We start from the raw sequence: 27963 nt of genomic DNA on the forward strand, positions 1-27963 counted from the left end.
TTATGTAATTTCGATGGATCATATCGATGTTTATTTTTAAGTCTTTTTTTCTATTTTTAGCCATTCAAATTCCCAGTTGCACAGAATTATGGGGTTTCAGCATTTTATTAAAGTTTTATCAATATGTACAGGGCCAAGTTTGATCTTGGTCCAGTCCTTGCAGGGACAGGTGTCCACATTACCAAAAACACCCTTAGAAGTGGCACCAATTTTCCCTCTTTATGTCAGTCTCGGCAGAGAGAGCAAGGACTGAATGGGACACTGAAAATGAATGGCCCTATCATCCCAAGAGGGGATCCTTCTAGGGAGGAGGAATGCTGGCAGGGCAGTAAAGGGAAGCATAACCTGCTGCTGCCCATGTTCTAGTCTATTCTTCTCTGTTCTGTTCAGGTTTGTGTGGCACCTGTCACTGCAGTACCGGAGATCCTTCCAGTAGGGCATTAAGCAATGTGACTACACATCTGTCACATGTTTGTTCTCTCCTCAGAGGGAGAAGCGTGTGCACTGGAGTGTCTTGTTTTGGTAGGGTGTGTATATATACACACACACACACAGAGGATGGATGTGTTTATGTTAAAGCAGGCAGGTCAAACAAATGTGCTTTGCACTTGGAGAGGAAGGTGCTGAGGTTTATGGTGGCCCTTGGTTCCTGGGGTAGTCTGTTCTACTTTCTTGGGCTGTCCCTGAGACGAACTTCTGCCTCCCGCACAAACAAGCTTTGCTCTTATTGTAGAGAGTTCATTGTGCCAGTCTCCACAGCTGCCAGGTTGGCAGCTTTCATCAACCACTACATTAACTTTAAGTAAAAAAAAAGCCCTAACCCAATCCCCTCCTCCCCCCTGAGAATTAAAAACCCAGCCCTCCCAAACCCTGCTAAAGAGCTGATCCAACACTTGGACCTGTCTGTGGGTTAGCCTGCAGGGCCCACCCCTTTCTGCTGACGTCTTCCTTCTATCACACATCAGACTTTTCCCAGTGGAGCTGGAAAACGAGCTTCAATGAAAACTGCCTGCTTGCGGCTGTAAAGGGATTGCAGGCACCACAGCCACTACTACTTCTGCTTTTCCCTGCCCAGCCAGGAACATAAACCCAGAAACTCCATCAGCAGGTTGGAGAGGCTACCTCATTGCCTGGCAAACCTGGGATAATTTCTCTCTCTCTTCAGAGTCACTTCTTCTCCCTGCTGTTATTTAGGCTCTTTTTCCTACTTCAAAGTGAATGAAACCAGGCTAAACTCTGAACGGGAATGAATGAAATACATACTGCTTGAGAAGAAGAATCGCATGATTCTTGTGTAACATCTGTGCAGCCTGAAACAATGGTTTTGTCTGTCCCAGTTATAGCTCTGGGTGCCACCTTGGGGACTGCAACTAGCATCCTTGCCCTCTGCGGTCTCACCTGCTTCTGCAAATGCAGGCGACCTAGGAAAGGACTCTCGGGAAAGGACCAAGACATGGACACAGAAAATGCTAAGCACAGTATGCTTCAGCCAGTCCAGCAGGTAAACCACCTTCTCTAATTTACTTTGCCACTTTTCTGTAAGTGTAGATGGCAGGAGTGCAAAATCCATGCCAGACTGTGGTGGGTGATTTATCACATCCTATTTGTTTGCAGGATTCAGGATGTAGCAACATTTCAGTGGGGGAGGGGAGACTCAGGTGACCTGCAAAATGCACAAAGCAACAGTCAGCTCAGCTGTCATTTTACCAAAGAGAAAGCTCCTGGTGGCAAAAATACAGAAAAAGAAGATTTGAAATTCCACTCGAATTGTCAGGCTAGATCCCAGGGGAAATCATTTAGCTAGAACAGAAACCTGGACTCTCTTAAGAAGCAGTCAGAACATAGTTGTGTGCAGAGTAGGAGCAGAATATCAGCAGTGTCAGAATCTTTTATAATTTTTCTCTCTCTGCACACACATACACCTATGGCTACTGCAGTATAGTGGAAAGGCTTCTATGTAAACAGCTGGTTTGTTATGAAAACAATCCTCCTCCACATGTGAAACAGATGAAGTTTTAAGAAAGTTAAGACATGAGGTTAAAATAAGGTTTATAATATAAATTTAGTAACAACCTTAACTGTGGAGAGTCTACTTTCAAAATCACCATGCCTACTGTGACCTGCTTTTTCCTTTTCCTTTACATTTACTAGAACAGCCGTTTTGAAGTGCTGCAAATGCCAGATATCCCTGGTGATCTGACTTAATTGCTCAAAGGATTCAATCAAAATAGGAGCATAGGAATTGGCAGGCTGGAACAGACTGACGGTCCATTTACTCCTGTGTCCTGTCAGTGGCCAGATGCATCGGCAGTAAAGTGAAACACTTCCCTGATGCACCTAATTATGGAATACTCAATGCTGAACCTTGGGGAGAATTGTTTTTAAAAAACTTTTTTCCCTTGGTTGATTATGACCTCAGTTCTGAAACATAAAGCCTGATGGTCACTGAAAGCTTTACCTTAGCTCATGTTACTGTAGACGCTATTCTCATTTATACGGATCTAATGAATTTTTTCTCATTCTCATTAAGCCATAATAATATGCTACATCAGCTAGTTCCAAAAGCTGATGATACATTGTATCACAAAGTCTTTATTCATTTGCCTTTAAATTACACGGATTGCTCTATTATTTTTGTATCACTGAAAACCGCAGTAAGAGTCCTGATTGGCTTTTTCTATGCTATTCATTAGTGCATACTCAGTCCCTGTGTAATGGACTCTCTTTTTCTTTCCAAAGTAAATAGTCCCAGTCTCACCATATTTCTGCCATGGTTGTTTTGAGACAAGATGGCCAAAGCTGATTATTTGCAGTGTTGTAGCCAGGTTGGTCCCAGGATATGAGAGACACAAGGTAGGTGAGGTAATATCTTTTATTGGACCAACTTCTAGTGGTGAAAGAGACAAGCTTTCGATCTACACAGAGCTCTTCTTCAGGTCACCTGAGCTGTGAGTAGCTCGAAAGCTTGTCTCTTTCACCAACAGAAGTCAATCCAATAAAAGATATTACCTCACCCCCCTTGTCTCTCAAAGCTGATAACATTTGTGGTATACAGATATAATGGCACCAGGTTTCCATATTATTGATTCTTTTGGACTGCCACTAGGTATTGAGTAGATACCCTTACTTAACTTAGATCTTTTCCCCTAGACATTACAGCTATTTCTGAAGCCCTCAGTGAGTAGGGTAGAGTGTGTTTTCCAATGGAGATTTGCCTGCAATTATTCTGAATTTCATCTGTTAATGTGTTGCCCAGTTTCCTAGGTCCTCCTCAGGTTTCTCATTAGCTTTGGCTAACCTAATAGGTTATTATCTGCTGATTTTTCCAGCTTACTCTTTGATACAATACTACAACAAGACTGAGATTTTCAAAGTTTACAATTAAAAATGTATGGGAATTGGGTGCCCATGCCCCAAGGCTGCTTTGAAAAATTTCATTCCAAACCTTTACTGTGCATCACTTTCACCTATTTCCAGACTGTTAAAATATTAAGCAGCACTATCCACAGAGCACTCCATTATCCACTTCTTCACACAAAGACAATTTCTTTTCTAACGCTACTTTTTATTGTTTTAGCTTTAAACCAATTTTTAATTCTTTATACGACTTCACCCTTGGAGTAACCAACTTTGCTGAATAGCCTCTTGAGAAAGACTTTAAGAAAAGCCTCTGGAAAGTGTTGATACATTTCTGCAGCTTCTCCCTTAGGGTCCCATCCTGCAAATTGCTAAGCGTTCTGATCTATCACTGAAGTGCATTTAGATCTACCACTGAAATCAAACTGTGCTCAGGGTGCTCAGACCCTCATAGGTTCAGGCTCTCATAATATTTATTAATTTAGCAAAGCTTGCAATATTTTAATATAGTATGTGACCAATATCTTGTTAAATTATTCATCCAGCTCTTAGTACAACATTAGTCTCCTCCTAGTGCTCCGGGGTAATAGTATTTTGATCATCAGTTAGTTATTATGGTTAGTATCTAATATTTTTTGCAAGAATTCCATAAAGATGATGTCTGCAAGATGAACAGAGCATTCTGTTACTGAAGGTGCAAAATGTCCCTAGTTCCCATATTCCATATGTTTGCTAGTTCTTTCCAAATTAAAAGGAACCTATTGCCAGGAACATGCACTCCCTAAAATGTCTCTGATTTAAAAGTCCTCCATATTCATTGTAAAGATTAATTTCAAATCTAGTTTTGTCTGTGAAGTGCTGTACATCATCTGTGTCTGTTATTATGAACAGTCCTGTCTTTTTTTTGTTGTTGTCCACTAACAAAAAGCTACTTTAATACACTGTATGTCCTAGCCAGTGCTTGGAACACTTTATTATTGAGGCTTGTCAATATCAGGCGATTCTGATACACAGAGATGACAAAGAGAGAGGAAGCTAGACTATATTGGATCCAGTGTTGTGTTGTTTTCTTTAACATTGACCTACATCAACATGAACTAGTTACTTCCTAGGGTGCGTCAGCGGGGTCTACATGGGGCAGTTAGAGCGCTCTACAAATCACACCTCACTAGTGCCCTTTGCCGGCGCTGTGTAGACAAACTCTATGTTTGCTGTATAGAAAAGCCCCAGGGTTCTGAAAAGCACCTATAAACAGGATTGGGTCTTGTGCAAACAAAGATTCATAGATTCTAGGTCTGGAAGGGACCTTGAGAGGTCGAGTCCAGTCCCCTGCCCTCATGGCAGGACCAAATACTGTCTAGACCATCGCTGATAGACATTTATCTAACCTACTCTTAAATATCTCCAGAGATGGAGATTCCACAACCTCCCTAGGCAATTTATTCCAGTGTTTAACCACCCTGACAGTTAGGAACTTTTTCCTAATGTCCAACCTAAACCTCCCTTGCTGCAGTTTAAGCCCATTGCTTCTTGTTCTAGCCTTAGAGGCTAAGGTGAACAAGTTTTCTCCCTCCTCCTTATGACACCCTTTTAGATACCTGAAAACTGCTATCATGTCCCCTCTCAGTCTTCTCTTTTCCAAACTAAACAAACCCAATTCTTTCAGCCTTCCTTCATAGGTCATGTTCTCAAGACCTTTAATCATTCTTGTTGCTCTTCTCTGGACCATCTCCAATTTCTCCACATCTTTCTTGAAATGCAGTGCCCAGAACTGGACACAATACTCCAGTTGAGGCCTAACCAGCGCAGAGTAGAGCGGAAGAATGACTTCTCGTGTCTTGGTCACAGCACACCTGTTAATGCGTCCCAGAATCACGTTTGCTTTTTTTGCAACAGCATCACACTGTTGACTCATATTTAGCTTGTGGTCCACTATAACCCCTAGATCCCTTTCTGCCATACTCCTTCCTAGACAGTCTCTTCCCATTCTGTATGTGTGAAACTGATTGTTCCTTCCTAAGTGGAGCACTTTGCATTTGTCTTTGTTAAACTTCATCCTGTTTACCTCAGACCATTTCTCCAATTTGTCCAGATCATTTTGAATTATGACCCTATCCTCCAAAGCAGTTGCAATCCCTCCAGTTTGGTATCATCTGCAAACTTAATAAGCATACTTTCTATGCCAACATCTAAGTCATTGATGAAGATATTGAACAGAGCCGGTCCCAAAACAGACCTCTTTGGAACCCTACTTGTTATATCTTTCCAGCAGGATTGGGAACCATTTGTAACTACTCTCTGAGTATGCTTATCCAGCCAGTTATGCACCCACCTTATAGTATTTCCATCTAAGTTGTATTTGCCTAGTTTATTGATAAGAATATCATGCGAGACTGTATCAAATGCCTTACTAAAGTCTAGGTATACCACATCCACCACTTCTCCCTTATCCACAAGGCTCATTATCCTATCAAAGAAAGCTATCAGATTTGTTTGACATGATTTGTTCTTTACAAATCCATGCTGGCTATTCCCTATCACCTTAGCACCTTCCAAGTGTTTGCAGATTATTTCCTTAATTACTTGCTCCATTATTTTCCCTGGCACAGAAGTTAAACTAACTGGTCTGTAGTTTCCTGGGTTGTTTTTATTTCCCTTTTTTATAGATGGGCACTATATTTGCCCTTTTCCAGCCTTCTGGAATCTCTTCTGTCTCCCATGATTTTCCAAAGATAATAGCTAGAGGCTCAGATACCTCCTCTATTAGCTCCTTGAGTATTCTAGGATGCATTTCATCAGGCCTTGGTGACTTGCAGGCATCTAACTTTTCTAAGAGATTTTTAACTTGTTCTTTTTCAATTTTCTTCCAAACCTACCCCCTTCCCATTAGCATACACTATGTTAGGCATTCCTTCAAACTTCTCGGTGAAGGCCGAAACAAAGAAGTCATTAAGCATCTCTGCCATTTCCAAGTTTCCTGTTACTGTTTCTCCCTCCTCACTGAGCAGTGGGCCTACCCTGTCCTTGGTCTTCCTCTTGCTTCTAATGTATTGATAAAAAGTCTTCTTGTTTCCCTTTATTCCTGTAGCTAGTTTGAGCTCATTTTGTTCCTTTGCCTTTCTAATCTTGCCCCTGCATTCCTGTGTTGTTTGCCTATATTCATCCTTTGTAATCTCTCCTAGTTTCCATTTTTATATGACTCCTTTTTCTTTTTTAGATCATGCAAGATCTCGTGATTAAGCCTAGCTGGTCTTTTGCCACATTTTCTATCTTTCCTGCCCAGCGGAATAGCTTGCTCTTGCGCCCTTAATAGTGTCAATTTGAAAAACTGCCAACTCTCCTCAGTTGTTTTTCCCCTCAGTCTTGATTCCCATGGGACCTTACCTATCAGCTCTCTGAGCTTACCAAAATCTGCCTTCCTGAAATCCATTGTCTCTATTTTGCTGTACTCCCTTCTACCCTTCCTTAGAATTGTGAACTCTATGATTTCATGATCACTTTCACCCAAGCTGCCTTCTACTTTCAAATTCTCAATGAGTTCCTCCCTATTTGTTAAAATCAAGTCTAGAACAGCTTCCCCCCCAGTAGCTTTTTCAACCTTCTGAAATAAAATGTTGTCTGCAATGCAGTCCAAGAACTTATCGAAGCGGTCACCAACGCGGTGCCCGCGGGGGCATCTAAATGCACTCGCATCCTGGCTGGCGATCGAGCAGCCGCTGAAATGCCACCGAAATTCGGCGGCATTTCGGTGGCAACGCCTCTCGATGACGCCGCTTGCCGCTGACAAGTGGTGTCATCGAGAGGCGTCGCCGCCAACAAGTGATGTCATCGAGAGGCGTCGCCACTGAAATGCCTCCGAAATTCGGCAGCATTTCGGCGGATGCTCGACAGCCGCCAGGGTCCTTTGTCTGGCGCCCGCCAGACAAAAAGGTTGAGGACAGCTGACTTATTGGATAGTCTGTGCCCCGCTGTGTTATTTTCCCAACATATATCTGGATAGTTGAAGTCCCCCATCACCACCAAATCTTGGACTTTGGATGATTTTGTTAGTTGTTTAAAAAATAATATCTATAGAACAAGTAGAACGAGGTGGCTTTGATATTGTCACTTTGAAAAAGCCTCAGAGCATGGGACACAATAACTACCACAAGCTTGTATTGCTTGTGAGTCAGACACAAGATCAGCCAAGGAAATAATCTAGGCCAGCGTTTTAATGATGTCAAGGAGGAACACAGAAGGGTCAAGAGCAGCGTCCGATCTAATTTGGTTTTATTTCATACAGAATGGATTCAGCTCTCTTGCTCTTCACTTTTTTTAAGAGTGCTGTGGTTTGATTTGTAAAAGGGACTTTCCACGGGCAATGCTCAGTAAGAGTATCAGCTGCCAGCACTTGCGAAGCAGAGCTGGCAGCATGAACAATAAACAGAGGCAGATGCAGTTGGAGGAGGGGGTGGATTGGTCCCCACTGGTTTGCATATGTCTCTCATCTCTAATTCTGAAGAGCAGACAGACTAATGTATTATGTAAAACCAGTGGAGCTGTCAGTTGTTGTGTGCTGATGGATTTCCTGACTAAGTGTCTGGCTTTTAGCAAGCAGAGGAAGTGATAGTAATAACAATACTTCATATTTGCATTGCATCTTTCATCTCAAAAGTTCCTCAGCTGCTTTGCGTAGTATAGACTTACACCACTGAAATGCAGCCACCTGTGGTCTGGAGGGCAGCAACCAGGTGGACAGCTACTGCAGAGCACTCTTTGTATAAGAGTGAAGAGAGAGAAGATGTTGGTCACAACCCCCAGGGCATGGGACTTTGTTTTTCAAGATATTGCCCAAAGGGTCCTTCCTACTGCACAGAACACAATTGATTTACTTTAGGAAAGGGAAAGTCTGACCTGACCATGCTCGTATTTGAACCTGTTATTTCAAGGAGTTTAAGTATTTCAGAACTGATGTTTAAATCTCTAAGGGCAAAATCCCACTCTCTCCTTTTTGCCAGCAACAGGCTTACTCACTGTGCAAGTCCCACTTATGGCCAGGGCTGGTCCTCGTCAGAGGGGCGAATTTCTCTCTAAGAGTATAGACCTGAGGTCATAAACTAGAGTGGAGAGAACATGGATAGTGGACTATAGTGAACAATCCTGCACTGGCTATCTGGGGAGATAGAGGCAATGACCTAATAGGACTCTTGCATTGCTAATGGCTATGACACTATGACTCTGTGGGCATCACATGCAGAGTGGGGATAAAAACCAAACTACATTATTCTTTTTGCTCTATTGAGCTGCTCCTCGAGGAATGGGACTATTCCCTAAGGACATGGAATCTGGGAGCAAAAGGCTCTAACTCAAGAGACTGCTTCTCCCATGGCACCATCCACATTCATTATTAATAGAATGGAAAAACATAATTACAATTAAGAATATTGTCTTGGTTGCTCTCTCTCTCAGTCTAAATGTAAAATGAAATAGCTTGGCAGTTAATGGGACAAGAGATTCTTCCACCACAGCATGCTCACAATAAAACAGTCTTTTCCACTTCTCCATCACTGTTCACACAAGATCCTTTAAATGCTTTAGAAGCACAAAAGCAAACTGATCAGAGTTGGGGTAGCTCCTACTCAGTCTCTGTTTTTTCCATGGACAAATCCAAATATATGTTCACACAGAGTGATTTAAATTTCACATAGCTGGGATTTACATTTAGAGTGTAGATGGGGATGGAATTCAATGTCCCATTGTCAGATTTTCTACCTGCCTTGCCTTATCAATGAAGAGTTCCTATGTTGGGTGAGCTATAGCAACAATCCCACAGCTCTGAGTTCATTGTTGTGCTTTTCGCACTATCCTTCTGTACTCTGTGTTGATTCTTGTGAACCAGCATGGGACTGAAACCATAAAATGAACTCTGACCTATCAGACCATCCAATCAAGGAACTTTTACCTTAATTTGTTGATGCTGTCATCTTGTTTGTTCCCTGGAAAGTGCTCTGACACTAAGGTGCTAGGTGAGGTATAAACCAGAATCAGTAGCCAATGCCTGATGATTCCAAGAGAAAAGGAAAAAACCCATCATACAGAGGACAGTGTTGATACTATTTTCCCGTGAAGCTTTGAGAGAAAGGCAGGGCCTGTTGATCTAAAACTGAGATGGCCCTGATCCCACTCCAAACTTTGCAACTAGCCCATCTCTGTGTAATCGGCAAAACAAAACAAAAAAAAGATCTGAACAGTTCTGAAACCAAGGCCTGAACTTTGTGACTCAGGCCTGTCTTGAGTTCAAAACCCTTACTGCCAAACTGTTATTATTTATATTACAATAGCATCTGGAGATCCAACTCAAGATGGGGGGAGGGGTAGCTCAGTGGTTTGAGCATTGGTCTACTTAAACCCAGCATTGTGAGTTCAATCCTTGAGGGGACCACTTAGGGGTCTGGGGCAAAAATCAGTACTTGGTCCTGCTAGTGAAGTGAAGTGAAGTGAAGTGAAGGGAGGGGGCTGGACTCAATGACTTTTCAGGGTCCCTTCCAGCTCTATGAGATAGGTATATCTCCATATATTTTTTTTATATTTTTATCACAGCCCCATTGTACTAGACATAACAAATGCATAGTAAGAACCATTACCTGACCTAAAGAGCTTACAGTCTGAATAGATAAGATGGACAACAGGTGGGAGAGGAAACAGAAGCTCAAGGAGGTTATGTTATTTGCTCAAGGCTACACAGTTGGTTAGTGACAGAGATTAGAATACAATCTAGGCTCTGATTCTTAGTCCAGTGCACTATCCATTAGACCACACTGCCTCTCACCATGGACTCCATGTATTTTTAAAGCTACTGAAATTTACTTATTGACAGTCCACTGGATCACCATTCCTCAGGTTTGCCCCTGGACCTCCTCTTGAGCCAGTTACCCTTTAAGCCGTTTCACAGCAATTTTCTTTATAGTAAACATTACATATATTTCCTTTGATGCTTGTATGAAGTTATTTCGCTGCTCGCTTTCCTGGCTCAATTTAGCTGTCACTCCAGCTAGCAATTTGATTGCAAAATTCCTACTGAAGTTAGGATAAAGCCACTCAGAGGCTAAGCATCAAGATATAGTCAGCAGATAACTCCAACCACAGGAAATATTTAGATGAGCGAGGGTAAATGAATGTTCAGAAGCGGAGAACAGATGTTTAGATAGTTGGCTGTAGATGGGGACAGGAAAGAAATTTTTACATTGCCGTCCTGAATACAGAGATAATAAGATTCAATATTTGCAGAGCATGGTTATTGAAAGAACAGTAGACTCTTAGGTCTGGCCTTGTGAGGACACAATAAGCCTTGCCACTTCTAGGGGAAGTCACAATCCCAGTCCTTGTGTTTCCTGAGTCCAATGACAGGAGAAGTAACACAGCACTGCCAATGGCACTGGACATCCCAAAACATGTGGAGAGGTGTGACTGTCGGGCTGTGGCTGGCAAACCTGTGGGAAATGCATATTACACCTTCCCAAGGAGGCAGTGGGAGCATTAGTCTGCCTGATTGTGTGATCCAAATGAAAACAGACATCAGTCACAGCACAGACCCAGCTCCATTCACAGCCTCTGAGCCTAGTGAGGAATTGGCATAGACATATAAAGTAGGGGCATATTGCTATTGTGAAGTGGGGCAGGAAATCAACAAATGGGAAAGCTTCCCTTTTCTATTGCAAACAAACGTGTTGAGGGGTGAGTCTGAAGAGGATGCAAACTGAGAAACTGGGCAACAGGTTTGGCAAGGAGATCTCTTCATGGTAGATCAGCCAAGTAACAATGGCATTAGGAATGATTGGATGGATCATTTTTTCCCTTGGTCTGGGCTCAGCTGGTCTGGGGCAAGTTGGTAGCATTAGTCTAATCTATACAGAATAATGAACAGGATCTTTATTTCAGTTCAGCGTTAAGAAGACGACTGAACCCATCCAGCCTCGGACCCTCCTGAAGTTTCCCAACATCTATGGACCAAAGCCAGTCGTGACTGCCCCAGAAATTGTTAACTATGTGGATTATGCCTTGAAGACAACTGAAGAGCCAACTAGAGGAAAAGATGAAGTTCAGGATCAGAACAGAATGAAGATACAAGTCAATGAGGAGTTATTTGTTCTCCCTCAAAATGGTAGGAGCATTTCCAAGTCCAGTGGAACCATTTCCCCTTCAGACTGGTGACCACTGCTCCAGTGCCCAGATGTCTGATAAGCAACATAGGACTTGTACACAGGATTAAAATGCAGTTATAATCAGAACAGTAGATGTAAAAATGACCATTTGGGACTCCATAGTTGTTCTCTCTCAATGATCCCATCACAAATGTGCTCAGTTGGCAACCCACCTGAGGTTTGCTCTGTCTACCATCATTTTAAATGTGGTTAAGATAAAATTGAGATGGAGCCCATCAGGGGTTCCATTAGTGAAGCAGGGGCACACACAGTGCCCTGAATAGTTTTTAAATCCAGAGTCCTCTGACCTTAGAGAGTCTAATTCTAACTGTTTGCATCTGGCAGCATTTCATGCTTGTAATGGTTCTGTGCCCATATTGATTTTACCTCTTGAGCTGCCTTTTTAACAGCACAATTGATCCAGGTGGCTATAACATTAATACAGTCTTCCTGGGGATTTTCCAGTGGGAACAATGCACTCTGTGCATGGTTTATATAGAGATTTATTTTTAATTTGAAAAATCACTTGACAGTTTCTCTGTCTCTTTCTGGGCAGAGAGCCACTCTCCCAACCCCTCCTCACTGGGAAAGAAGGAGGCGGTGAGCATTTAAGCATCAGCCTATAAAGTCAGAAGGAAGGCAATAGGACTGGGCTGCTAAAGCAAGCTGGCTGCACATAGGCTGGCACCAGAGCTTGAGGTGTGTGAATCAATGCACTAATCTCTGTGCACTACCAACTCCACAAGTGCTCTGGCTTCATGCTGTGCCTGATTCCATAGGTCAAGTGTTATTAAATAAAAACAAGAACTGTTCGCTTTCTCCTCTGTATACCATGTCACACTGATTTTGATTCTGACTGGCATTTGCTTGGGGAATAAGTCCCAGCCCCCTACCATTGCTGCCTTCTGGCACCTGATCCAAACTGATACTGCATGCACCAGTGTCTGACAATAAAATACTGTGGCTTCCTTTTCAGTCCTGCCTGTTGCTTTACTTGAGGTAATTAACCTAATATATACCCCCATCCAAACAACCTCATCACTTTCTACCTAGCCAGGCACTGTGGGAATTAAGGTAACAGTGGCCTTCTATGTGGGAAAGAGGATCTCCTAAAAAGGATTAATTCCAATAGCTTTAGTAAAATTTGTTAGCGTTGTACGTGGGATCAGAGTCAGCTGTGAAGTCCTTACCCCAAAAAACTTACAGTCTAATTCAGGGAATATGTGAAAAAGAAATCCAAGAGCAAGAACATGTGTAGTTACCATGGGTGGGTAATGGAGTGAGATGTATGGCTGGCTTCCTAAAGCCCAGGTAGCACGCAGAAAGTGAAGTCTGGAAGGAGGTGGAAAGTGAGACGGGGAGGGCAGTGCTACAGAACAGTCAGTGAAGCCAGGTGGTGAATTTGGCTTGATGAGGAATGAAGCCTTGCTAACTGGGTTACTTCAGTTCCAGGTGCAGTAAAGGATGTGTGTGTCACCAAACACCTGAACCCTGAGAAAGCAGCCAGCTGTAACCAGGTCCCTGAACTCCGCTATTCCCTTGAGTATGATCAACAGAAAGCTGAGCTGTGTGTGGCCTTTCTTGAAGGTAAGTGGCTCCCCATCCCACATACTTTATATAAACAAGCCTTTATTTGAAAGATACAAGATATCTTCTGACTCAAAGTATTTCATCTCCCGCACAATAATCAACATGTCCCCACAGAACCGAGAGACATTTTTTTGGCTATGAGGCTTTCAAACTAGAATTGCCAAGAGATTTCACTGCTTGAAAAGAATGCACCATGGTTTAGCATGGTTTAGCAACAGCTTGTGTGGTTCAAAGGCAGTACGAAGGAATCAGAAGGAGTTTGTCCTATTCTACCCATGTTAGAGGTGGGCAGATAAGGATCCTTCTCTCTTAAAACAAAAGTAAGGCGATGCTCCCAATGAGGTGACAGGATCAACATCCCCTTCCTTCTCCCACCCCTCCAGCCAAACATTTTTTTTTGTTTAGCCCTTCTGTCCAGTCCTTTAAAGCAAATCCAGATGAAGGACAAACAAGCACATGGATTTATGATTCACGTAAGTGACAGGAAAAATTTACAGAGCTTCCCACAGCTAGACTATCAAAAGAAAGGTCTAACACTACATATAACAACCCTCTTACTCAGGCCAAGTTGGAGGAAGGGATGTTTAAATCACATTCCTCTTATATACCCTGTGGATAAGGTAACTCCCTCCAGCTGAGCCTATCCATGTGGCCAGGCTCTCTGGCAATCTCACTAAGGACAGGCAGTTGAGGAAGCCTCCTTACTACTCAGAGATAGAATGCTGCTAACCCTCTCCTTGCTAGTCACAGTCCTCCTGGGAGTATAAAGCAGAGTTGAGTGAGTAATGCACAGATAGTACGAGTTACCCCCCAAAACCAGCCCAGTTATCACCTTCCCAAGCAAGAACTGAAGGGGTGTTAAATTGCAGCCACCATCCTGGGCAAGCTGCCAGCAACAAGTCCAGAGCCTTGAGTTTCTGAGGTTGATATGCATGTTCAGTGAGCGCTCATACGCATGTTGTACTCTCCCTGTCAACTCAGAAGGAGCTCTACTCTCTTAAGGAGACCGAGGAGTCTCCTGGGTATCAAAGACTTGCCCACTCACAGCTGCTGAGCCAGTGGGCAGAAGGGCATCTTTCCACTGACAGACAAGCACGCTGACTTTTGCGGTAACAAAGAGGCCTTGTTGCTACATTACGCAGATGAGGAGTAGAGACATTGCTGCAGTTGTTGCTGCAGCCCTTGGCCTGGAGGGCTGATAGGTTTATTTGTCACTGTTCATGGAACATGTGAAATGATATTTTATGTACATTTTTCATTTGAGACCTTTCAGCCTCGGGATGAAATAAAGAATAGGAAAATCTGGGGCTGAATATCAGGAGGAAAATCCTAACACTAAGAGCAATTAGACTATGGAATGGTCTCCCAAAGAAGCCATTTCAAAAAGACTGGACAAAACACTTGGGAATGAACTTTAGGGACATACTGCACTGGTCCCTGGGGGATGGACCAGATGTGCTAAGCAGCCTTGTACACCTCCACCTTCTGTGACGGACCAAGTCCCTTTAATGCATTTTATATGAGGCTCTCTTTCTGATCCAGTGTGAAGATAAATTAAAATCGCCCCTCCCCGAATATCTCATGTTGTATCTTCTCAGGCTACTGGTTCAGTGCCCTTGAATGATGCACATTTTCTTGAGTGTAATTGAAAATCTCCCAGACAATAACAATATCCTTGTGCATTTGCTGAAGGACAAGGACAATAATATTCTTGCGCATGTTGAAGGAAAAATAAATAACATTGGGCCCTGGACTTTGGTCTCTCCAGTGCTAGTTTGAAGGAACAGCAGGTTTTAGCAACAGCTTGGATTTCATTTTATGACTATAGTGAGACAGGCAAAGGCCCCACAGCCTTCTGCCTTTGCATATCTAGCCCTTGTGCTAGGATGTTTCTTTTAATGCAACCTTCCCTCTCCTTGTCCTCCAGCTATGCATGGAAGCATGATAGGGGACCAGGATGCTGGCTGTGACTGCTACATCCTGGGCACCTTGGTGAGCAAGTCTGGCACCACAGAGGCCCAGACAGTGCTGAAGAAGAAAGTGCACCACATCATCTGGGAGGAAGCTCTGCTGTTCCCGTTAGCCGAGGAGGAGGTGCTAGAAGGGATGCTGACTCTCACCTTGAGGAACTGCGACAGGTTCTCTAGGCACAGCATTGTTGGGGAGATTAAACTGAGCCTGGCTAATGTGGGGGAACCCTTCAGAATGGCACAGTGGGAGAAACTGAAGACCCCTGAGAAGGTATCATGTCAATACTTATCAGTAGCTCAGGCAATATAACAAGAGTTAGTTTCCAAAGTTAGAGACGCTTATTTCAATATGACCGTATTTCAATGGGTGTGTAATAACCAGGTCTGCATTTACACTGGGCCAGATTCTGAGTGGCGATGAGCCTCCGCAACTCCAAAGACTTCAAAAGATCAGCAGCAGAACTCAATAGCTGACCATTTCAGCAAGTAATCAAAGTGCTCCAACTCAGCTCCTAACCTTATAGCTCCCAGCACCTATACATCCCTTCCTTCTCCTTGTGTCACTGAACTACAGTAAAAACAACAAGGAGTCCTTCTGGCACCTTAGAGACTATCACATTTATTTGGGCATAAGCTTTCATGGGCTATAACCCACTTCATCAGATACATGGAGTGGAAAATACAGTAAGCAGGTATAAATATACTGCACATGAAAAGATGGGAGTTGCCTTACCAAGTGAGGGGGGGGAAGGTCAGTCCTAACGAGGCTAATTCAATCAAGGTGGATGTGGCCCATTCCCAGCAGTTGACAAGAAGGTGTGAGTATCAACAGAGGGGAAATTATTTTTTGTAGTGACCCAGCCACTTCCAGTCTTTATTCAGGCCTAATTTGATGGTGTCAAGTTTGCAAATTAATTCCAGTTCTGCAGTTTCTTGCTGAAGTCTGTTTTTGAAGTTTTTTTGTTGAAGAATGGCCACTTTTAAGTCTGTTATTGAGTGTCCAGGGAGACTGAAGTGCTCTCCTACTAGTTTTTGAATGTTACAATTCATGATGTTTGATTTGTGTCCATTTATTCTTTTGCATAGAGACTGTCCGGTTTGGCCAATGTACATGGCAGAGGAGCATTGCTGGCACATGATGGCATATGGCACATTGGTAGATGTGCAGGTGAATGAGCCCTTGATGGTGTGGCTGATGTGGTTGGGTCCTATGATGGTGTCCCTTGAATAGATATGCGGACAGATTTGGCAATGGGGTTTGTTGCAGGGGTGGTTCCTGGGTTAGTATTTTTATTGTGTGGTGTGTAGTTGCTGATGAGTATTTGTTTCAGGTTGGGGGGCTGTCTGTAAGCGGGGACTAGCCTGTCTCCCAAGATCTGTGAGAGTGAGGGATCGTCCTTCAGGATAGGTTGTAGATCCTTGATGATGTGCTGGAGAGATTTTAGGTGGAGACTGTAGGTGATGGCTAGTGGCGTTCTGTTACTTTCTTTGTTGGGCCTGTTCTGTAGTATGACTTCTGGGTAAAGAAAATAACAGAACACCACAAGCCATCATCTACAGCCCCCAACTAAAACCTCAGCATGGAGATGCATTGCAGAGCTGTGGGGAGGGTGTGGCAAGCAATGGAATACAGAGAGTGCTGCACGTTAGGATTGAGAGAAACTGCATGTTGGATACAACATCTGCCTCTATCTTGCATTAATCTAGGCAGTGCTATTATTTCTTGGTTTTTGTGAGTACCGCATGAATTTTGAGCACTTGTGATTATTTTAAAAAGTAAACCCTGAGCACCAGGATCAAATAGAGACAAGATTGAGATAGTACCCAGGTAGTCAGAACCAGGGTTCTGGACAGAGCAAACAACACAGCAAGGGACAAGCATTACTGACAGTGTTGCTGAACACTGAAATAAGTAATCATCTGGCCTTGTAATACCTGAGGACTGCACAGTGACTTTACTTGAATCATAGAACTTGGAATCTGCATCACCAGTTCACCAGTTCCCCACAATGCTAATTTACCTAGACAGAACTCAGATACTACAGTGATGAGCACTATAGAAAACCCTTAGATAGACAGATGAATGATAGGAATAAATGGATGGCTTGGATCAGTTTAGCAGATGGTGTTTATGGCCTTGGCTACAGGGGAAAGTTTCACCAATTACATTGGTAGAAACCTCCCCCCCCATGTGTTTTTTTTTATTTAACTTAACCCCTCCTCACCCAAGCCACACTTCTACTGGAATAAGAGTGTTTACACAGGGGATTAGATCAGTCTAACTGTATTAGTCTACATTCACACCTTAGGCTATACCGAAAAAGCTTTTCCATGGAGACGAGGCCAAAATCTGCTCCAGTAGCCATTATACAAAAGGTGCCAAGAAGCTCCCTGTATATAGGATTAGGAGACACCAATACATCTTCAAGATGACAGGACCCTAGACATATTGTCCCCTCTGCCATGGTTCATCTTTACAACCATTCGCTTGATAAGGCAAGACTGATTCCTTTTCTAACCCGGCAGGAGTAGGTTAACGTTAACAGTGGCTATGAACAGTGCCCCAGTTTGAGCTGAAAGATGTGCAGTGAAAGCTGTATTTGCGTCATCAGGGACCTGGGAGAACCAATCATTACACAGCCAGCTTAAATACAAGTCATGAATCATTAATTGAGAGCCAGGGCGGGAGGGAATGAGGGAGCAAGAGAGAGAGGCTCAGAGAGAGATAGGAGCTATTTTTGTCAGCATACATCCAGGAACAATGTTGCTGAGATTTGTTTAAAGTTTGATATTTCCTTGAAAAGCCATGAGCTGCAAAAATGTCAAACCCACCCTCTCTGGAATACTCCTACACAAATATAAGAATGGAGACAGGCGCTCACAACTGGCCAGGTGATGTCATTGCTCTTTAGAAACGTGTAGAGTGCTGCCGCTGGTTTACAGCAATGTTCACCACATTATGAAAGCTTCAGATGTTAGACTGGTACCACTAGTCGTCTCCTCCTCCCCTCCCACTCGTTTAATGCTCTCTGCTTCCATAGCACTTTCCATCTCAAGATCTCAAAGTGCTTCGCACACATTATTAACTGATGAAACCTCAGGGCGCGTTGATGTGGCAGGTAGTTATTAGAGTCTGGCAAATAAGTGATTTTTTTTTAGTTCACTGCAGTTTTGAAAAATTGAAAAAAGAATTGGTTCTATCTGAACCAAATCCAAAAATTCAGAAGAATTTTGATGAATCAAAAAAGGCAACCAAAATTTCATTTCCAGTTGAACAAAACATTTCATTCAACCTGAAACAAACTGTTTCATTTAATTTCCAGGTACCTTATAACATTAAAAGCAAAGGAAATGAAGAACTAGATTCACAAAACAGCCAGAGGAGGAGGTTTCACTGGAGCAGGGATTTGAAATTGGGTCTCCCACATTTTAGAATAGTGTCCTAATTGCAGTGGTGTAGGGTATTTTGGGATAGGGCTTTCTCAATCTTTTCTGTCAAAACTGTTCTATTTTGTATAAAATAGTTGGATAGCCAAATAGTCCCCAGTGCTGCAGAGCAAGTCATGGGCTATGTCTTTACTGGGAGGGAAAAAGTGTGTTTATGTGTGTGTTTACGTTGAGATAGATAGCTCTCTTGATATGAAATCCTAGTGGAGACAAGTCACAGAAGTTTTCTTCCTAGATGTAGCTAGTGGAGGTACCTCAACTAGTTATGCTGAGGCGAGAGCCACCTGTGCCTTATCTCCAGTGGGCTTTTACATTAAAAGAGCTATCTTCATCTCCACAATATTTTCAGTGAAGACATAGCCACTGTCAAGAGTCTGATTAGAATCCATGGCTACTGCCTCTCTTTAGATTAATTTAGATTTAGGACACTTTTTTCAGAAGGTGGATGAGTACAAGGTATTCAGTGCTGCCTGTGCACCTTACCTGAGTTCATGAAAAAGATTTACATTGGCTCCTCTGAGGACTTTGCTTAATCTGAGTTTGGAGTTTCCCTGGTAATGACTTCTTGGCTGGTTTGTGTATGAGTCATTCCAATCAGATAGTTATGAGAGCGACATTTTCTAGAGAGTAAATCTGTTGTTAATAAATGTCTGTTCACATCCACAGCAGCCAGCAAGAAAAAAAACTTAATCTGAAATATTTATAGCCTACTTAGAACTGAGAGACGAAGGCACAAAAAAGTCCTGGATAAGGGATCTCTCTCCTAAAGATTCTAGTTTTTGTTGGGAAGCCCAAAGGGAATCCACTCAATTGATCAGTGGCTTTCAAGGACCTTTCTGGACCATTAACCTCACATTAAAATGGGGCTTCTGTCACAAGCTGGTGCTACCCGAGTGAATAATTACTTCCCCTTTGCTTCCCTCTTTCATCTCTCTGTGCACACACACATTCTCTCTCTTTCACTCCCCTGACTCCCCACCAGAAAACAATGTCATTTTCAAAGGAAAGATCAGTTGTCAGCATGATTATTTTCCAATTGTTCTGCCTACAGCTATACATGGGGGGGAGAGGGAGGGAGAGAGAGGAAGGCCAGAAGGCTAAGAAGCCAATCACTAATGGCAGAAAAGGAATACTGCGGCCTTGTAAAGTGAGTTTGATCATTCAGAGAATCTACCTTAAACTAGAGCAGAGGGGGGCAAACTTTTTGGCCCGAGGGCCACATCGGGGTTACGCAACAGTATGGAGGTCTGGGTAGGGAAGGCTGTGCCTCCCCAAACAGCCTGGCCCCTGCCCCCTATCCGCCCCCTCCCACTTCCCGCCCCTTGACTGCCCCCCTCAGAACTCCCAACTGATCCAACCCCCCCGCTTTGTCCACTGACCACCCCCTCCTGGGACCCCCGCCCCCTATTGAATTCCCCTGCTCCCTGTCGCCTGACTGCCCCGACCTCTATCCACACCCCAGTCCCCTGACAACCCCACCGGGACTCCCACCCCCCATCCAACCATCCTCTGCTCCTTGTCCCCTGACCACCCCCTCCCATAACTGCCCCCTGGGATCCCACCCCCTTATCCAACCCCCCCTGCTCCCTGCCACCTGACTGCCCTTCCAACCCTTATCCACATCCCCGCCCCCTGACAGGCCTCCCAGGACTTCCACTCCCCACCCTCCTTGTTCCCCATCCCCGGACTGCCCCCCCAACCTCCACCCCATCCAACCGCCCCCTCCTCCCTGCCTGTCCCCCAGGACTCCCCGTTCCCTTACCAGTAGCAGGAACTCGCAGCCACGACACCTGGGCAGAGCCAGGTGCGCTCCCCACACTGCCCAGTGGGAGCAGCGGGCCAGAGTGTGGCCCGCGCGGCGGCATGGCTGCGGGGGATGGGGGGACAGCGGGGGAGGGGCCGGGGACTAGGCTCCCCAGCCCGGAGCTCAGGGGCCGGGCAGGACAGTCCCACAGGCCGGATGTGGCCTGTGGGCCATAGTTTACCGACGTCTGAACTAGAGCTTGGGAAAATAGAAGGAATCACTCTCAGATTTGGCAAAACAAATGGCACAAGTGCTGATTTTATACATGTACTTTTAAAATACCCTTCCAAGCTTAAGTGACTAGCTCTGGTTCATTGGGTGTCTGAGTGTAAGTTAGTGTTACGGTACCCATGGGCATTTTCTTCTCTTTCCCTGGGGATAGCCCATCCGGATTATTTAAAGCCAGGACTTAAGTTTAGACAGAATTTCCTCACACAAAGGGTAGCTGATATAAGGAACAAATGACCAAAGGAAATAATCAAAGTAAGATACATGAATTCACTGGAGAGGCAGCTGCAGGATAATCTGTCAGGAAAGGATAAAGGCTAAAGGATGCAGGTAAATTTCTCTGTTTAAATCTTTCTGGTACTGCCCAGCATACTATATCTGTTACATCCCGACTCTCCATTCTCTCGAGTAAATGTCCCACTTAATGATGCTGCTGTTAGGAAACAGTTATTTTCCAGCAGCTATGAAAGGGTTAACCCACCCAGTCAGGTGAATCAGTGAGGAGAGCACTACTGTGAACCTCCTTTCAGCTGAGTTCTGTCCAAGAGTCTACTCTTTGCTTCGTTCCATCAGACCTCAACTAGTCTAACTGGGGATCTGTGTGTAATAGGGCTAGGATTCAGAGACAACGTGACTTGCTGCATTTGAGAATTTCTCCTTGATCTTTGGCATCACATTGCTCAATGGTATGGACAAGACTGGATTTTGAATTTGCCTTTCTTTCATGCTTTTCTTCTTGACTCCTAGGAGCCAGATGCAGGCTATGGGGAGATACTCCTCTCCATCAGCTATCTGCCAGCAGCAAACCGCTTGCTTGTGGTGCTCATAAAAGCCAAGAACCTCCATTCCAAACAGATGAAAGATCTCCTGGGAAAAGGTGAGTGAAGAACAGCAATAGGGGAACTGGGCAAATTTCTATAGGACACAATGGAACCAGGGTGATCTGATTTATGGTGAGACAATACAGTCACAATCTAATCTAATGCCCCTCATCCCCATATCTAGAAACCCTGCACATAATTAAGGCATTCATATACTAGGTACACAGTACATAGTCATATATTCACCTGCCTATTCATTGTAACTCTATCATTCTACGACCATTAATGGTTTAATTACAGATAGAAACCAATGGTGGCAAAGACTGCATTTTGTGGTGTGGTTTCAGGACAGGCAAGGAGAGGATGGAGCAGAGGGTGTTCAGCAAGAGCCAGCAGCCCTGCTACTATATTGCTAAAGTAGTGCACAGCCGTTTTAGACGCTTCGCCACACTCTCCTGTGAAAGCAGGAGTTCTGCTTGTGTATAATGATCCTTTCTTGCCCTTGACCCATCTGAAGGCCTTCAAGGAGTAGGGTAGGGAAAGGGAGTCATCTATATTCTTCCAAGACTTCCCTCCAACCTACAACCCTGAGGCTACGTTGACTTGCACTGCTTCAGCCTCTGCACTGTGGAACTTCCCACCACATCCCCTTATGGGAAGAGTGGGAGAGTCTTTGGAAGCATGCACCTGCAAGACCTGTATAGCCAGGTGGTAGAAAGGAGGCAAAGGTCATCACTGTGAATCCTTTTTGCCTCCTGTGATCTGTAGGTTGAGGAAGGAATCCATAGGATTCTTTCAACATGGGACGAATCATGTCCACTCTGGCAAAAGAATTCATATTAGAATTCAGCAATTTCCTTTTCCCTTTGCAGGTTCTTTCCATATAGGGAAATGGGAACCATTGCTTTTGTGGATGGAATACTGGATGGAAACCCCAAACTCTGGAAGTGTTCAGAATCCAACCCCATATCTGTGTCCTAAACTCCATCTCTGGCCTTCAGCTCTATCCCAGGGTACACAAAAGCCTTGGATTTAAACTTCCCTGAGCTCCAATGGAGTGTTCTAGATTCAGATGCTGATCTCAGTCTGAATAGGTTGTAGCATCTGCTATTTTATAACATCTGCCTAGGCATTTTGGTCTTAATAAACTGGGATTAAAATGCAAAAATAACTAAAATAATGTTAAGAGAGAAAACAATTAGAAGTTGCTCATATGCTTTTCCTTTGGGCCATAGTCATTAGTTCAGATTCTCTTTTAATGACTGTCTGCCTGTCCTGTGCTCACCACTGTGGTGTCTTTCTTTCCTTCATTTCGCATGCAGATGTATCTGTCAAGGTGACCCTGAAGCACCAGTCTCTGAAACTGAAGAAGAAGCAGACAAAGCGTGCAAAACACAAGATCAACCCAGTCTGGAATGAGATGATCATGTTTGAAGTGCCCCATGAGCTGCTACACGCCTCCAGCGTGGAGCTAGAAATGCTAAGCCAAGATGGCCTGGGGCAGAGCCAATCACTGGGCAAATGCAACCTGGGTCTGCATGCCACAGGCACAGAGAGGAACCACTGGGAGGAAATGCTGAGGAATCCCAGGAGGCAGATAGCCATGTGGCACCAACTTCATATGTAGCCATGCAATCTCTGTCATGACCAGCCAACTGCCTTTCATACTGGGAGGTCTCCGAGTCAGGAGGAGTAAGCCAAGTTATATTTCATCTTGCAGGAATGTGAACCACACCCATCCACAAAATGACCAATCACAGCATTCTGTTATGGACACTGCCTTTTTCGGGTTTCCTGCCACAAGGACTCTCTCAAGCTAGACCAGGCAAAGTCCTGGAGCCTACATTGTAGGGAAGAGTCCTGAACTCTCTCCTAGGGATGGAATGCATCTAACTTCTACAAGGACAAGATTCTGACACTGAAAAGCCGCTGGTGAAAATAAATGGGGACTGTCAGATAGGCTTTTGTATGTGTTATATTTAAAGGTGAGCTGAAAAGGGAAAAAATGGGCTTGCACTATTGTTTACTGCTTTATGATGGAGAAAGAAGGCCTGGTTTTTATTTATTTAGTTAGTATTCTGCTTATTTTATATGTTCAGGTCTTATCTACCCTGCTTTCCCTTGAAGACTCTATAGATGACTGGAGATCTAGCAGGTATACAGCATACTTAATCAGATTTCCCTTCTATGGTAAGAGGGGAAGTGAGTTTTATTCACAGTGTTCAAACCACTTTGTCTTTTTATTAACATTTTTAAATCAAACACTTGACAAACCGTTTAGAAGAAAAGCTCTCTTTGTTAAAGGTTTAACACCTCTAGCCCTTCAATTAATGGCAGAGAGAGAGCTCCGTGTCTGTGTCTAGCTCTGCTACAGAGACCGCCAGCAAAACTGGGAAGCGCAGATTGAGATTTCTAAGGTTAATATGTACAAGAAGAATTTTTCTATGAATACAAAATGAGAAAAGGGCACAACCCCCCCTTTGTTCGTTTTTGCCACCGTAAGTCTTTTTTCAGAAACACTGGATTTCTGAGCTCCTCTTGGGAATGTAGAGTTCAGGTTCAACACTCAGGCCTTCTCCCATCTCAGAATGTGGTAGCCAAGCTTCTCTAATGGAAGCGACTGGGCTCTCTGCATGGTTCGACCTCACCAAATTAGAGATGCTAACACACACACCATCATTTTCCCCTGGTATATACTTAAAATCTGTCCCTATTCCTGTGGAAAAAAAACAAGTAATGGAAATAGATGGGCCAAAAGATTATAACTCAGTCCCAGGTTTCTGACCTGTCAACAAACCTTCCTCACCAAAGCCCCCATTGGGGTGGTGGTCTCTGCAATAGTTGTGTCCATTTTGCAGTCAATGTTTTCTATATTGCTTTAGGTGGCCATATGGAACAAGATAGCAAAAAATAAACTGATTCCTGAGATATGAAAAAGAGAGAAGCTACGTGAAGGGAAAAAGAGGCAGAAACGTAAAGAGACGGTAGAACACAGAGAAAGATGGAGAGAGAGAGGCAAAGAAGCAGAGGTATTCTCCTGATAGGGTACTGTACATACCCAGCCTTTGAAGTGAGCACTGCCAAACCCTGTGTCTGGATTCCTTCCTGTTCCTTCGTTGCTGGAGTCTTTGATATCTTGGATTTAGGGTTGCTAAAAGCCATTGGAAACATGAAAGCTTCAAGGTCTCTTATCCCAAATCTATATGTGTAAGTAGTGTATACCTCTTTCCTCCCAGTGTTCTTGGGGGAGCTCTCCTCTCTGTCTCTCACATGCAGGTCATTGACATAAGAACCTAAGAACAGCCATACTGGGTCAGACCAAAGGTCTATCTAGCCCAGTATCTTGTCTTCCGACAGTGGCCAATGCCAGGTGCCCCAGAGGGAATGAACAGAACAGGAGATCCATCCCACAATTCAGAAAGATCACTAACGGTGTTCTATCCGGTTATTGCCAATAACTTGCTACAAATCCTTCTACTTACTGCTATCCTTTCTGCTTAGAAATAGACTAATTTCTGAAGTGAGCAGGTGTTGGATATTCTGATTATGTTCCAGGAAGCAGATGAGACTGAGTAACTTACATAGGATTGTTTCACCAAGTTTGGGTTTGATGCTGAGGTGCCATACTGAAACCCAATCTTAGTTACCAGCACTGCTTAGAAGAGCAGCCCAGAAGGCTGCCATGTACTACATCATCTCAGGGCTGAATGACTTTTTCTTCACTAGCCCACTAACTCACCATCACCTTTCTCTTGTGCTTTTGAGATTTGGCATGGCTTAAGTGTAATTATTTACACTCCTTTCCATGTCTTGGGATACAGAAGGGGTATCATCAACAGAGATATTGCTTTGTCCCTATGAGCTCACTGCTTGTCCTGCCACTCAATTGCAAACAGCGGGCTCACTTTTAAGAGACATGCTTGGGGACAAGGCATTCAAAGGGCTAAAGATATAATCATACTGTCTATAGCGCTGGAATACTTAAGAGTAGGACACATGAGACTAAAATTACAGTGCTTTCCACTTAATTCTAGCAATGATTGGATTGATCCACCATTTAATTTGAGTAAAACTACAAAAACCAAAGCATTTATATTAGCAATTACCCAATCTCCACCACATTTGATAAGATTTGGTCACTTTAAACCAGTGTTATTCACAGTTTGTTCCCTGGCCTACAGAAGATTGCTGCTTAATTAATAAGCAAGAGCCAAAATTCTGAACAAGATGGAGGAAGAGCCCGCACAAGACTCATGGAGATGCTAAAAGATGGATTACAGCTAAAAGTTGTGTTAGCCACCCTGGTGTGCATTCCAGTTTACACAGCACGATGCCTATATCATCAACAGCAGTATAATAAGATCGAACATTTATTTAAATCAAAGTAATAAGTATGGACTTGATTGAAATAAGAGGCTGCATGTTGGTGAATCTTACCCCATACATCTTAGCTTCTGATTATCTCTATTTTACACTGTTTTATAATTATAAAACTGTAATATACCATGAATTAATAGTGTTAATTTATGGTAATGATAAGACTATAGTATCATTCAGGATGTTTGATCCCAACCTCTTGCAGTGTAATCTGGAACTTTGTTTTGTTTTGTTTTAACTGTGCAAACCGATTTTAACATTGTCTCCTCTATAGTTTCCTCAGAGTGGTGTTAATCTGCCTTATTTTGATGATGATAAGTTATTTTTTCATGCTGTTATGATAGTTGGCTGGCACTGGAGATCCCAAAGGGCCAGATATTTCTGCGGCCAGAAATCCAGGTCATCAAGTTACTGATCACAATTCAAGCATGGTGGTACTAATTAAACTGGTTGTTACGGTTCATCATAGTGCAGAGGGGAGTGAAATTGTGGGGTAGCATGGAGGAGAGGCTACTGCATTGGAAATGCAGCTCCATAATTCCATATGTACCACTTGTCATACATGTTTCCCCATCTGTGGATTTTTTACATGCAAAGGGTATTGGGACTACAGAACCTGACTTGTGACCAGTATGTAAAAAAAAAAAACCCCAACAACCCATCTATTCGGTTCCAATATGTACTATAACTGTAGGGTGCTGTGTCCCAGCTGTGTGGACAGTTCTGTTCTCTCAGTTAGCGCTGAATCAATGTACCAGCGTGGAAGTAAGGGAGGCTAGCTGGAAAACATTGTTGGTTATTAAAGTTTCCACGCTATGTTTTGTAAGTCAGTGTTATATTTGGTCTCTGCCTAATTCTAATGATGTAGCAGCTAGATCCTGTCCTCCCTAAACTGCCCCTGCAATTTCAAACTTCCGGTCCTAAATTGTTCAGCATGTGGCTGCTTGCTGTGAAACAAATGCTGTGTTTGATATGCAAAGGAATTTCATTTCAGTGATGAATGAAGTGATCACTATATATCCTCACTAGGGTCAGCATGAGGCTCAGTAAATTGATGGACTCAGTTATGATTTCACACATTGAAATGCAACTCCATTAAAGTCAATAGACTTGCACCAGTATAAGTGAGAGAAGAATCTGGCCCAATGTTTGGAAAGACTCAGAGGAAAGGAGCTAGAGAAGTGTATGATATTATCACCAGATACAAAGTTTTCCCCCCACCCCCAAGATGGGAGGAGGTTGTAGTTTGGCTCCATTAGAGAGAGAAAGTGAAGAGCTGAAGGCCCTGAATTCAAGTTTCCCCAATGATTGCCTTGGATTTGGATCTGAGATTCCAGACTGAGCCCCTTTTATCATGAAATGATACACAGGAAATTCAGTTATCTTACAATTGCAACCAGCATTACTTGATTCCTATTATGTCCAGCTGAAGTACATACTGGACTCACTTGTAATTACCTCCACTTCACAATGTAAAGAGTTATTGATTCTCTGTTATGTACTGTGTAGTGCAAGTTGTCAATTGTTATTCACCAGCAAATGCATGATTCATATGTGATTCAATAATGAGGTGGAAAATAGGTACAATCCACATCAGTAACAGAGGCTAGACTTCAACATAATGACATTTACTAGCACTATGACAAATTTAACAAAGGCACTGAACTGATGTGGCTTTGGCCTCATTTCTTGCACCTTTGTGAAGGTCAGTTTAGGTCTAATTAGATCTAATTAAAAAGCTGAGATGGAACATGTTACATGTTTTAAAGTTCAGATCAATCACAACTGAATTTTGTTCTCTTAAAGAAAGTTAACAGAGTGATGAGCTATCAGAAATAATAATACTTAGCAGTCAGATAGTTCTTTTAATTGGTAAGTCTCAAAAGGAAGGAAGAATATTGAACAGCACAGAAAAATGGTGACATGTGGCCTTCCAACAGGAATGACCAAGCTCTTCTGGTTACTCAGTCCCTTTCACTGATGTCTTTATTGTACAGAACCAGCTTTTGGTTGTCTACGTTGTACTCACAGTCCAAGGCACAAAAGGAGAGCATGAGACTTGTCAATCATGTCGGACATTACAGCACAAATGTAAATCTTCAATAGTAAATAAATAATTCCAAACTGTTAACATAATGTCTGTTTTAATTGTGGTAGGATAAGTCCCCTATGCTTCTAACTCACAAATC

General features: G+C 43.3%; 2 protein-coding genes across 2 annotated transcripts in view; one reads left to right on the top strand and one right to left on the bottom strand.

Moving 5' to 3' along the window:
* LOC123370429 (astacin-like metalloendopeptidase) overlaps positions 1-27963 on the bottom strand; it is an 82844-nt gene that overhangs the window by 52260 nt on the left and 2621 nt on the right. The gene's annotated exons all lie outside the window — the stretch shown is intronic.
* Positions 1289-27893, top strand: SYT13 (synaptotagmin 13). The gene is made up of 6 exons (XM_045017002.1): positions 1289-1501; positions 11275-11497; positions 12984-13124; positions 15055-15368; positions 21324-21453; positions 22720-27893. Exons 1-6 carry the CDS (start codon positions 1319-1321, stop codon positions 23022-23024), a joined length of 1296 nt encoding a protein of 431 aa, XP_044872937.1. The 5' UTR covers positions 1289-1318; the 3' UTR covers positions 23025-27893.

Source organism: Mauremys mutica, chromosome 4, assembly GCF_020497125.1.
Source record: "Mauremys mutica isolate MM-2020 ecotype Southern chromosome 4, ASM2049712v1, whole genome shotgun sequence".
In the NCBI taxonomy this organism is placed as follows: domain Eukaryota; kingdom Metazoa; phylum Chordata; order Testudines; family Geoemydidae; genus Mauremys; species Mauremys mutica.